The 12245-nt window shown below is 45.7% G+C and overlaps 1 protein-coding gene across 1 annotated transcript in view; it reads left to right on the top strand.

The window, feature by feature from the left end:
* Positions 1-12245, top strand: part of PIK3C2B (phosphatidylinositol-4-phosphate 3-kinase catalytic subunit type 2 beta) — a 116090-nt gene that overhangs the window by 71768 nt on the left and 32077 nt on the right. The window contains exons 14-16 of the mRNA XM_063142103.1: positions 971-1082; positions 5417-5559; positions 12019-12207. Of these exons, the coding sequence (XP_062998173.1) occupies positions 971-1082; positions 5417-5559; positions 12019-12207 (444 nt within the window). The remainder of the gene's footprint in view (positions 1-970; positions 1083-5416; positions 5560-12018; positions 12208-12245) is intronic.

Genomic DNA, 12245 nt, shown 5'->3' with positions numbered 1-12245 from the left:
ACAATGCTGCTTTCCAGGACATCTGTTTGGGATAAATTCCAGCAGGGTAGCAGTGTTAGTCTGTTACAGCAAATGTGAAAAGCGACCCTTTTCGCACCTTAAAGAGTACTAGGCATAAGTTTTTGTGGAACTAGAGCCCACTTTATCAGATGCATGGGGTGTTTTCCACCTTGGCTAGAGAGAAATACATACATTGATATAAGGGGAACATTGTAAATGGCTCCAAAGTACCATGGTGAAATGCAAGGGGTACAGTTTGATATTTCTGTGCAGAGCTCAGGATGAGTGCAGTGACTACTCACAGCAGCAGTAATCGGTGATAACGCAATCTCCCTAGCCTTGCTGTGCCAATTTAACATCTGTAGTAGGAGAACAAGCCTCAGTCTCAATTAAGTCCTCAGTTAATGGAATCAAACTTGCTGTTAATAAACAACCCAGGGGATTCTGTAGAATTGTTGACCAGTACTTGCTTTATAGGTTGGGACACTTCTTCTTTTTTCATAATATCCCTTTAAGGAAAAGGCAGTTGCTCAGAAAAGCAGTTCAGGATAGGCTCTTGAGTGAACATGTGTGAACTGACCCTCCTCAGTATGTGCAGTGTGATCGTGGGAGGGGCAATTCAGGGTTCATGCAGAGCTATTTTCACTTAGATTTTTATCCCTGCTCAGTTATATATGCATGCATATTAACCATTACGCTTTCCTAAAAACAAAGCTTTTAGAGCTTTGGATGGATATCTGATATGTCTTTAAGGGGTTGCTAGCTTCAAACAAACTCCTTCCAGCCTGTAAGGAGCTGAGTATGGTAACAAAAAACAATCCCAATGTTCTGTGGGTGGTTTGCTTTGATAATTGGATCTCTTGGCACTGCTTTTGCTTATTGGTTTTGCTTACTGGATATCATTCTTAATTTGTAGGTAAGCCTGAATCTGCCAATAATACCTCCTTTTGCCTCTTTTTTTTCTTTGCAGGGTCCTGACCTGTGGTCGGAAACTCCTGGGTTTGTGGCCAGCAACTCAGGGCCCCTCTAGTGCCCGGTCAAGCGCCCCCAACTTCAACCAGCCTGACAGCGTTATTCTGCAGGTGAGTTTCCTACTTGGGCTCCCTTCTCTGTGAGCCTTCAGGCAGAAAGAAGCTCTGCCAAGATGTCTGGTGCCTGAAACTGAGTGTGACTAAGTACAGAAAACCTCAAGGACATAAGAAGAGCCCTGATGCTGGATCAAACCAAGGGTCCAAGTAGTCCAGCACTCTGTTCACACAGGGGCCAACCAGGGGGACCCGCAAGCAGGACATGAGTGCAACAGCACCCTAATTTGAAATGTTGTAATCTATCCAGGGGACTATGTTGAGTGGGCAATATGAAGTGTTGAAAATGAAACATAAATAAATAATGCAACTTAATTTGGGGGCTCATATTGTTTGCCTCTGGAGACATTGGATCCAGTACCTGCTCTGTGAAAGTTTTTATCCCTTGGTTTGGTATCAGGTGGAAATGTAACGTTGGGCATGTCTACACCTAAGGGTGTAGAGGGAGGGAGGAGGGAGGATCGCGGACTTACCTGCTTCCGCTATCCTTCCCCAACATCTAGATGATTGCGTGACGTCCAGGAAGGGAAGAGGGACGTTGCAGCCGCCAAGATTTTTGGTCTTCTTTCTTTCTTTTTTGAGAAGAGGTTCCGAAAAAGATTAGTAAACAAAAATGTGCCCAACCCGCCTTGCCATCCCTGGGATGGTGAAATTGCTGGGGGGGGGGGGGGCTGAAGGGCATGGAGCCCCCCCCAATCAGCTCCATGCCTGGACCCGCTACTTGCAGGGAGGAAGGGAGAAGCCGGGGTGGGCACCCACACCACTCATGGTCCTCGGTATGGTCCTGGGACCGCGGACAAAATCGAGGTCTTGGTTATCCCGGGAAAATGGAGGGGTTGTCCCTGCTATAAATGTGCTAGCCTTTAAAGTGTTATATGTTTTTGTTGTGAATACTTGGAGGAAACCATGGCCCAACAGTGAGATAGATGAAGCTTGATTTAATTATCTCTTCTGCCACAGATATAAATTGTTTAGGCAATGCTGTCTCTCTGGGCTCTGGCACTTGGGAGCAGCTTTCTCTAACTTGATCCTCTCCAAATGTGTTTGACAACAACTCTCATCTTCCCCAACCAGCGTGCACAAAGTCAGAGAAAGCTACTCCAAAGCATTCAGAACCTTGTATTAGTAAGTGCAAGAAAATGCAAGTTCATATGACCACAACCGTTTGCCTGATCCCGACACAAAATAAATCAGCTCCTTTTCTGCTTAGATTGTTGTACTGTATTTGCCTCCTTCCAGCTCTGGCAGTTCTTGCTCATTTCTTTATCTCTGTTCTCTGTTTCCCCCGCCTGCACTTACTAATAATGGTTTTTTTTGGCTATGAGTCTAGATGGCAAAACCCCAAGCCTGCCGCTCAGGGTGTGGACAGGCGGAATGGAAGGAGAGGCTGATGCTGTCAGAAGTGGAGACTTGGCAGAGGGAGAGAGAATCCAGCTGGGCTGGGTTTGGGAATCTTCTCCCCTGGGTCGTCTCGTGTGCACCATCCTCCTTCTCTGCTGACTTGGAGCGAGAAAGAGGATCGTTAGTGAGCATCTGATCCAGCCCTGCCTGAGCTACAGTTCCTTCCCTTCAGTCTTTCTCTTTTCCTGCTGCTGCAGTTCTCTGACCTGGTTAATGCAGGACTGATTTCTTCAGCATTCAACTACGTGACTATTTTTCTTTTCCAAAGCCATTTAAAAGCCCACTGAGTTCTTCATTATTACTTTTAATCAAAGCTGCGGCTGGTGATCCCCTAAGTGTTGCTATTGCAAGGCGGCCTGCATTTATGCGAACTATGTACAGTGTCACTAATGGCCCTTTTCTTTAGAAAGCTGGGTGTGGTTGTGGCTAAGGAAGCTTGACCTCATCTTCTCTCTTGAAAGATTGAAATGAAATATCCTGTTAAGTCATCTGCAACTTCAGCCCGCAGTACACTGTACAGATAAGGGGTAGGCAACCTGGTGTCCTCCAGATGTTTTGAACTGCAACTCCCATAAGGACCAGTAAACATGGCCAATGGTGAGAGGTGATGGGAATTGCAGTCCAAAACATCTGGAGGACACCAGGTTGCTCATCCTTGGTATAGATGAAGTACAGATTCTGCAAAAAACTCGAGGTCACAGACAGTTGCCATCCTAAAGCATTGACAGGCAACCCCATACACTCTTGGGTTCTCCATAATTTGAACCATCCTTCCTCCTTTTACTTACTTAACATTTTGTACAGCACTTTCAAAGAGCTTCGTATACTTTCTCTAGTTTGTAATGCTTACAACAACACTGTATTGTTAGTATTGGGGGTGGGGGTGAAGAGAGGACTGGGAGAGAGTGGTGAAATTCAGATTGGGGACTTCGTGATACATAGCTCAGTTTCTTAGCCACTCTGCTGAGCAGCTCTCTCTAGCATCCTGCCCTTCCAGTTTGATAGTCCTTTATATGATATCACAGGTATATATTGATTGTGCACATGCATGGACTATACCAGAAGAGCATTTAACCCAGCCCTCCCCAGCCTAGAACTCTCCAGATGTGTTGGATTACAACTCCTATCACCCCAGCCGGCATGGTAAATGGGCATGGTTATTGGGGATGATAGGAGTTGTAGTCCAACACATTTGGAGGTTGGGGAAGGCTGGTCTAACTTACTTTAGTGGCTTAGAATAGAGGTGGTCAACTTGTGAACCTCCAGATGTTTTGGCCTACAACTGCCATGATCCCTAGCCAGCATAGCCAATGGTGAATGGTGAGGGATGATAGGAATAGTAGGCTAATATCTGGGGTGGGGGGTGGGGAGACATATTGTTGACCCCAAGTCTAGAAGAAGCCAGGAATGGTGGGTATCTTGTGAGGTTGCTCTTTGTGTCTTGCGGCATCCAAAACATGCAAGACAGTGGGGCAAAAGGACCATTTGTGGCCAGCCCTAGCTTGGAGTCAGCTCCATTGCCATAATCAATGGCTAATTCACACATTCCTTTTGCACATGGCGTGATGTGGGTTACTGGGCCAGTTGGTGAGTGCTGAATCCACAGTGGAAAGGGGTGTTCCACCCACAGTCCAAATGGGCTCTTTGGGGAGTTGTGTGATGATGTGGTGAGTCACAGTTGGAGCACATGGTGTGCGGTGGAACACTCAAATGATTCAGTGCTTGCCACTTCCCGAGTAACAGAGGTGTGGCCAGGCTAGAATTTGGCCTTAAATCCGAGGCCACTTTTGGCAGCTGTTTCTCTTCCTGGTCTGCTGTTTGGCCTTCATAGCCAGGAAGCATCCCTATCACGCTGGGCGAATAGCTTGATTACACAGCTCTCCTGCAGCTTCTCCCCAGCTCTGAACACTCCCCAGCTCTGAACACTTAGGCTCATTTAATGCAGCCTTCCTCCAACCTGGCACCCTTCATACTGGCTGGGGAAGATGGGGGTTGTGGTCTAAGACACATGGAGGGCGCCAGGTTGGAGGAAGGGTGCGCTAATGCTATGATTAAACCCTGCTCAAGCACTGTGGAAGGAAAGCATATGTGGACTAGTCTGGTCCCATCTTTGGGCAGCCGCTGACCCAAGTGTCAGCATGCACATTGCTGTTCCCTGGCTGCTGCCACTGTTATGTGGTGTCCAAGGAGAGAGGGGCCCATGCACTCTCCGTCTGCCGTTGCCAGGGGGCAAGCTAAGAGCCAAGGCAGGCCCAGTCACACAATGCGCCGTGTGACTCCGGTGAATGCGTGGGGCTCCACATTCGACCCTGCCAGACAGTCAATGCAGGGGCCTGAACATTGTGCCCATCTACGAATGTGGGCAGGAAGAAGGGAAGGAGGGAAGCATATTGCTTTCATTATAGGGAACATACATCTACAAGAATTTGCATTTCCCGGGTTGGTCAGTTGGTTTGCTCATTGCACAGATGTGGGAGGGAAACTTAAATGTGAGTCACTCATGTTTCTGCTTTTCCCACTGCTGGTCATTGTGTCATGTTCTTTGCAATGTCTGAATCCGCACTCAGTCACGTGAACAACACTGGGATGCTCAGGTAGACTGGGACAGGCTAAGACTCTTTGGGGCTGGTTACACGAGGTGATCTGGGACAAGAGATTCCCAGTACCAATCTGCCCTTCAGGGAGGGCAGTAAATAAATGCATTTATTTATTTGTTACATTTGTAGGCTGCCCAACTGGCAAATGCCCTTGGGGTGATTTATAATCATAAAAGCAAACAACAAAATAACCAATAAAATACATAACAATAATTAAAAATACATCAGAGAAGTATCATAATAATACAGTGTTAAACATTAAAGTTTTTTTAATTAAAAAAGGACCAAGAAGCCAGAAGTAAAAGGCTATTCTTGTTTTCTTTTCTCTTGCAGATCGACTTCCCCAGCTCAGCATTTGAAGTCAAGTTTACCAGCCCACCAGCAGCAGAGTTCAGTCCCACGTACAACTTCAGCAGCCTCTTTGAGGGAGACCAGCAGAAGCTGAAGGAGGTGATGCAGAAGGAATCGTTCTATTGGTGAGAGGATGGAGTGTGTCCAAGCCATTAGTTGTACCAGCACCCCTCCCCAGGCACTCAGGGGAGTTGACACCTTCTGATGGTACTGAATTGAGCATCTCAAAAGGAAAGGTGGGACCAGATGGTGGTCTTGCAACTTAAGATGATGAAATGTAAGGAGAAAACATTCCTTTCACATTAGCAATTCTCTGTCCCGCTCCGTAGGCCAGTCTTCCCAACCTGGTGCCCTCTGGATGTTTTGGACTTCAACTCCCATCAGCCCCAGCCAACATGGTCAATGATCAGGAATCCTGGACATTGCAGCCCAAAACATCTGGAGGGCACCAGGTTGGGGAAGACTTTAGTTACTGAAAGTAATGTCAAGAGTGGTAACTACCGTATTTTTTCGATTGTAAGATGACATCGATTGTAAGATGCACACAAATTTCAGGACCACCAACAGAAAAAAAAACCCTAAGACACACCCGCGATTCTAAGATGTACCCCATTTTTAGAGATGTTTATATGGGGGAAAAAGTGCGCCTTAGAATCGAAGAAATAGGGTACCTGGCTTTATAATTTTTTCCATGTGGGTGATGCCATTGTATTGGTTTAGGATGGTTTAGTCAGCCTTCCCTGACCTAGTGCTCTCCAGATGTTGTAGTCCAATGTACTTGGAAGGCACCTGGTTGGTTTAGCCTTTTTCAGAAATATCCTCTGTGCTAAGCCAAAAGGAAGTGTCTTGACATTGGCTTCCTGTTGGGTTTGTTTGCCCCCAAAGGCCAATGTGTCTGTCTTGCTGTTGTGGAGGCTGTTCCTCTTTCTGAGTGGACTAGCCAAAGAACGGCAGATAGATTGTAACCAGGTAGTGTGTTCTTTCCTTACCCCAGTCAGTCCAGAAGTTATGGTGCACCTTGGGGCCTGATCCTTGTGCATGACGCTCTGTGGACCATCTAGTGCAGTAATGGGGGGAAGGTATGGCCCTCCAGATGTTGTTGGACTGCAATCCCATCAGCCTTAGCAAGCATAGCCAATAGTGAAGCATGATGGGAGTTGCAGTGTAGCAATATCTGGAGGGCCACAATGTTACCCATCCCTCCTCTACTTTGTAACACCAACATTCAGCAGCTTGCAGCGAGGTGTGTCCTAGGGGGCATTGACTGAGGTTTTCATGGCCCCTTTCTGGAGCGCAGCTGAGTGTGGGTTATCTTTTCATTGGCTGTGTTTGGTGGGAAGGGTGACTCGGACAAAATGGCTGATGAAGGGTTTGTTCTATCTGTCTACCCTGCTCTTACTCAAACCCAAGGCAGCTGGGCAACCCTTCTCCGTCTTTTTTTTTTTTTTTTGGTTTTTATTAACACAAATTAACATACATCAACATCACATTAAAACAATCAATCAAAGGAAGAAAAAATAATTAAAAAATAAGCTCAACTGTTTACATTTGTAATTTATCAATATTCATAATCAAACAATACAATACAATACAATTGCTCCCCTTCACCCTTTGGGATCTATTCCTGCTTCCAAAATCTCAGTACTTCTTCTGGTGGTGGTTTTCCACTTCCCTTAGAGAACACATGTACCAGGAACTGTTTCCAAATTCCTTCAAATTCATTCGTATTTGTTATGCCTCTTCTTACTTTAATATTACATGTCAATGTATCATTAATGGCAATATCCCAAATTTCCTTATACCATTCTTCAACCCTTCTCCATCTTGCAGCACCCTTCCCACCCTTGTCTTAAACGACGGGCCCAACACACCTATTTGTTATCATCTTAGACTCTCAGCATTTAACCTTTTGCTTGTGTCAGGTTAACTGAAAACAACAAAAAGGTATAGAAAATCAGATTTCACTTGTACACTCCTTCTGTGAGGAGAGTACATTCCCCTCACACACACACACACACACAGACATGCACACACACCCCCTGGGATGTCTTTTAAAGACCACTTGGCATGTAGTCAATGGATGAGACCATGTGTTCTGCACATGTGCTCTTGCACATATTTCTAGTTCTTGCTCTGGGCTTCCGGCGCATTGTGTGCTGGCCTGGATTATCATAGGCTGATAGCAGTGGCCTCCCACCATCTGTAGGAGTATACCTAGCAATCCACCCTTGGCCTAAAATATCATTACTTTTGCTGCCATGTGCATTATGCTCACTCCTTGCTCCTGTGGGATCTGTCTCACATTTTGTCTGGACATCTCCTCTCCTATGCTTGCCCACCCCTCCCCCATCTCCGTTGCTCACTTTCTGAGGTCGGGAGTCCAAGTGTGCTCCGCTTCATCTGTTCTATAATCATTCCCAGGCACGGTTTAGCACTTCCATTTAGTAAGACCATCAGGTCTGTGGAGGGTAGCAAAGGAGCTGAAGCTCTGCCCCAGAGAGCCTCTCTGTGGTCATATGTGCTCTGGGATGGGAGAAGAACTGAGCGCACGTCTTAGAGGACTGTTGAGGAAAACCCACAGAAGCCCTAAGTAGCTGAGCCTGGCCGATGGAGAGAGCTTGCCTCTGTGCCTTCAGGCAGAGTGGCCTCCCACAGGCTGTGTACTGTATGCTAGCTGGTTCAGGCGATCGCCGTTAATTTTCTGGCTACCCGCAATGCTGTTCTTGATCCTGGACTTACCGTGTAACAAGATCAGATGTGAGGCTGCCCTCACTCCCTTCTCCTCACCCGTGGCAGCTGCTTGGCGAAAAGCTCAGTGCTATCGAGTGGCAGGCAGGCCCTTCCTGGCATTGTGTAGGAGGCCGTGCCACTTCCTTTCCCGTCTGCTCTGGGTCACTGCTGGGGTGTGAGGTTCTCACGGGTGGGCAACACTTTCACTCCCCTTCCCCTTTGTTCTGGTCTGAGCGAATGAACTTCCTGGAGATGGCTAAAAGAAACCTGTGGGAACAGAGCTAGCCCTATTATGCGAATACCCCCACCCTGTCGAGCTTTTGCCAACGCTGTTGCCGTTCGAGACATAATGCAGTGGGGCTGATCTTGATGGCCCCAGAGCCTAGTTGCAGCCTCTCCCAAAAGCAGCCCTGGTCTCCCTCCAACTCTTCCTTGCATTTCAGTCCTCCTCTTGCTGCTCTGCCAACGCGGCTCAGAAGGGCTTGATTAGAGCCAGGCCTCAACCCTGGGAAATTGTTCTCAGTGCTACAGCTCAATGCTGGAATGTGTCAAGTAATAACAAGAGGTTGCCTTTTCTTCATTGCTGAGTAGCTTACTCCTATATATTTGGGATTAGAGGTGTGTAGGGCAACAAATTAGGCATCACCAAAAAGAGGACATAGATTTGCATAAAATATGCATATACTAATGATTTGTCTGTATAGATGCACATTTCAAAATAATTACTACAATTTAAATAGAAACACAATACATCTCACAGCGGGGAGATTGTGACTAGGGCAGGATCTACACCACAGCCTTATAACGGCTCTGAAGTGCACTGACAACTGTTGGGGCCCATTGACACATTCCATATACCGTTTTCTAACCGCTTTTCGAAGTGTTGTGTCCTGCTTGGTGTAGACCTGACCTAGGTGACCCATGTTGTCTGCTCAGTCTGCTGTCAGGACTAGATCTACACTACCACTTTATAGCGGTATTGAAGTTCATTGAGAACTGTTGGGGCACTTTACACATTCCACATAGGGCTTTCATAGCATTGTTTCCTGCTTTTAATTCCACATTATCCCAAACACTACCACTTTATAGCAGTATTGAAGTTCATTGAGAACTGTTGGGGCACTTTACACGTTCCACATAGGGCTTTCATAGCATTGTTTCCTGCTTTTTATTCCACATGATCCCAAATACTGCCACAAATGCCATTGTGTGTCCTGCAAGGTATAAATGCGCAAGACGGATAAATAGCGTGACCGTGATGGGGTCGGGTCATAATGATTTGACGCAAGGTGTAGGTCACTGTGGATGGGCTACTTCAAGGCTACTGCTCTCCTGGCTTCTTGTGGCTCTTTGTCTTTAAACAGGACTGGGCAGCCCTTTAAAAGAGGACGCCTTTACACAGATGACTGTCCTTTATAAAAATTATGATGAGAAAAAAGGAGAAAAAGCACCGCTAAGCGGTGTGAGAAGAGAAACTGGCTCTGGTGCTGTGAAGGATGATGCATCTTCAATGGTATTTGTTGAAAGATGAGACTTTTATTTAAAAAGAACAACTGAAAAAGCTCAACATTTTGGATACCAGGATCCTTTGTCAGGAGCTACAATAAAAATATAATATAAATACCATATAAGTATGCAAAACAACACCAGTACTTTGAAGAGTATTAAACATTTGTTAGCTGACAGTACAGAGCATTCTTATATAATTAAAAACGGGCATGTGTCTAAGAAAGGAATCGTATCATACTGCTAATACAAAGGACTCAACAATGTAAATAATGTTTGTTTATTTATTTATTACATTTTTATACCGCCCAATAGCCGAAGCTCTCTGGGCGGTTCACAAAAATTGTAATTGTGCTTTTAACACGTTGGTTGTTTTATTATGGTTTTAACTTTTGTGAACCGCCCAGAGAGCTTCGGCTATTGGGCGGTATAAAAATGTAATAAATAAAATAAATAAATAAAAATAAAAACCGTAATAAAACAACCAACAGGTTAAAAGCACAAATACAAAATACAGTATCAAAAGCACAATCAGGATAAAAAGCACGCAGAAAAACTGATATAAAATTAAAATACAGAGTTAAAACAGTATAATTTAAATTTAAGTTAAAATTAAATGTTAAAATACTGAGTGAATAAAAAGGTCTTCAGCTGGCGACGAAAGTAGGCGCCAGGCAGACCTCTCTGGGGAGCTTATTCCAGAACCGGGGTGCCACAGCGGAGAAAGCCCTCCTCCTAGTAGCCACCTGCCTCACTTCCTTTGGCAGGGGCTCACAGAGAAGGGCCCCTGTAGATGATCTTAAGGTCTGGGCAGGTACATATGGGAGGAGGCGTTCCTTCAAATAACCTGGCCCCAAACCGTTTAGGGCTTTAAATGTCAATACCAGCACTTTGAATCGGGCCTGGACCTGGACTGGCAGCCAATGAAGTTGTAAAAGGACTGGTGTAATGTGATCTCGCCAGCCAATCCCTGTTAGTAAACGGGCTGCCCTGTTTTGTACCAGCTGACGCTTCCGGACCATTTTCAAAGGTAGCCCCACGTATAACACATTGCAGTAATCCAAACGATGTATGTTTAGAACAGTACAACAAAATCTTTGAGAAAAATCATGTTCAATATTCTTCAAAGTACAGGTGTTGTTTTGTATACTTATATGGTATTTATATTATATTTTGATTGTAGCTCCTGACGAAGGATCCTGGTATCTGAAACGTTGAGCTTTTTGAGCTTTTTTTAAATCAAAGTCTTATCTTTTGACAAATACCATTAAAGATTCATCATCCTTCACAGCACCAGAGCCACCTCTATAAAAATTAACCTCCCCCCCCCCCCATTGAGATGCATGTTGAACTGTCAGTGCTGTGGTGGGGGAGGGTGATGGGGAAAATGTGGGGAGACTTGAAGCCAGAGGTCCTTCGCTCTATTCATTACTCCTAACAGAAGACAGGCCCCTTCCCCCAGCGCCCCTGCGCTCCATCACTGGCTGCAGCTCCCTTTCCTCCTGCTGCCCTTTGGGCAGGAGAGCCTTTGATCCCATTAGACTTGGGATGGAACTGCTACATTAGCCACCTGATCCCATCATCTTCATGGAGAGAAATGGATGGACTGATAATTGAAACACTCAACCATATTGTTCCTTATAAGATTAAGTGTGGCATCCTTTTCCTTCCCAGTGGCTTTGCTGCTCTCTGGTGGCCACACCAAGCAACATCCTCTCTACAATGGCGACATCACGAACAATAACATCTTTTTAAAAATAACTTAAGCATCTTAAATTTTCTAAGGTAAAATAGTAACTACTCACAGGGTCACAATTTGACAGATACAGCAGAAAAGGGAATGGGAGGAGGAAAAGAAGCAAATTCAGGTACCAAGTCTTGAAGTTACATAATCTGAGCAGTAACATTGGCCTCAAGTTGTAGTCCTTCTTTTAAGTGTGTGTATGTGTATAAACACACACACACACACACAGAGCATGCTGGACTAGATGGGCCCCTTGGTCTGATTCAGCATGGCTCCTCTTCTGTTCTTATGCACACACGCACACGCACACACCATACTGCCCTTGCTCATGCAAACACACTGTACAATAAAATATTTCCCCCTTATGTCTTTGTTCTGCACAGAATGCACATAAATGTCTCTTAAAATATTAGAGCTTTCCTAGATCAGACCAAAATCAATCTTATGAAGCATTCTGTCTTCCACCCTGGCCAGCTGCAAGCTTCTGGCCAGCTTACAAAGAGGACAGGGTATACAGAGGTATGACATGGAGATTCTATTTAGCCATCATGGCTAAAGTAACCTGTCTGTCCCTGGACTGATTTCATGCTTCCTCTTGTCTCAGGTTAACGGATGCTGACCGGAAGCGGCTATGGGAGAAGCGCTACTACTGCCACTCTCAGCCAGGCTCTCTGCCTCTGCTGCTTGCTAGTGCACCAAGTTGGGAGTGGGCCTGCTTGCCTGACATCTATGCCCTGCTGAAGCAATGGACACACATGAACCATCAGGATGCCCTTGGGCTTCTGCATGCAGCGTAAGTAATCTCCCTAGATGCCTGATGCTCTCTCAGTG

The sequence above is a fragment of the Elgaria multicarinata genome, chromosome 1 (genome assembly GCF_023053635.1).
Source record: "Elgaria multicarinata webbii isolate HBS135686 ecotype San Diego chromosome 1, rElgMul1.1.pri, whole genome shotgun sequence".
Classification (NCBI taxonomy): Eukaryota; Metazoa; Chordata; class Lepidosauria; order Squamata; family Anguidae; genus Elgaria; species Elgaria multicarinata.
This window is presented reverse-complemented; position numbering and strand designations above follow the sequence as displayed.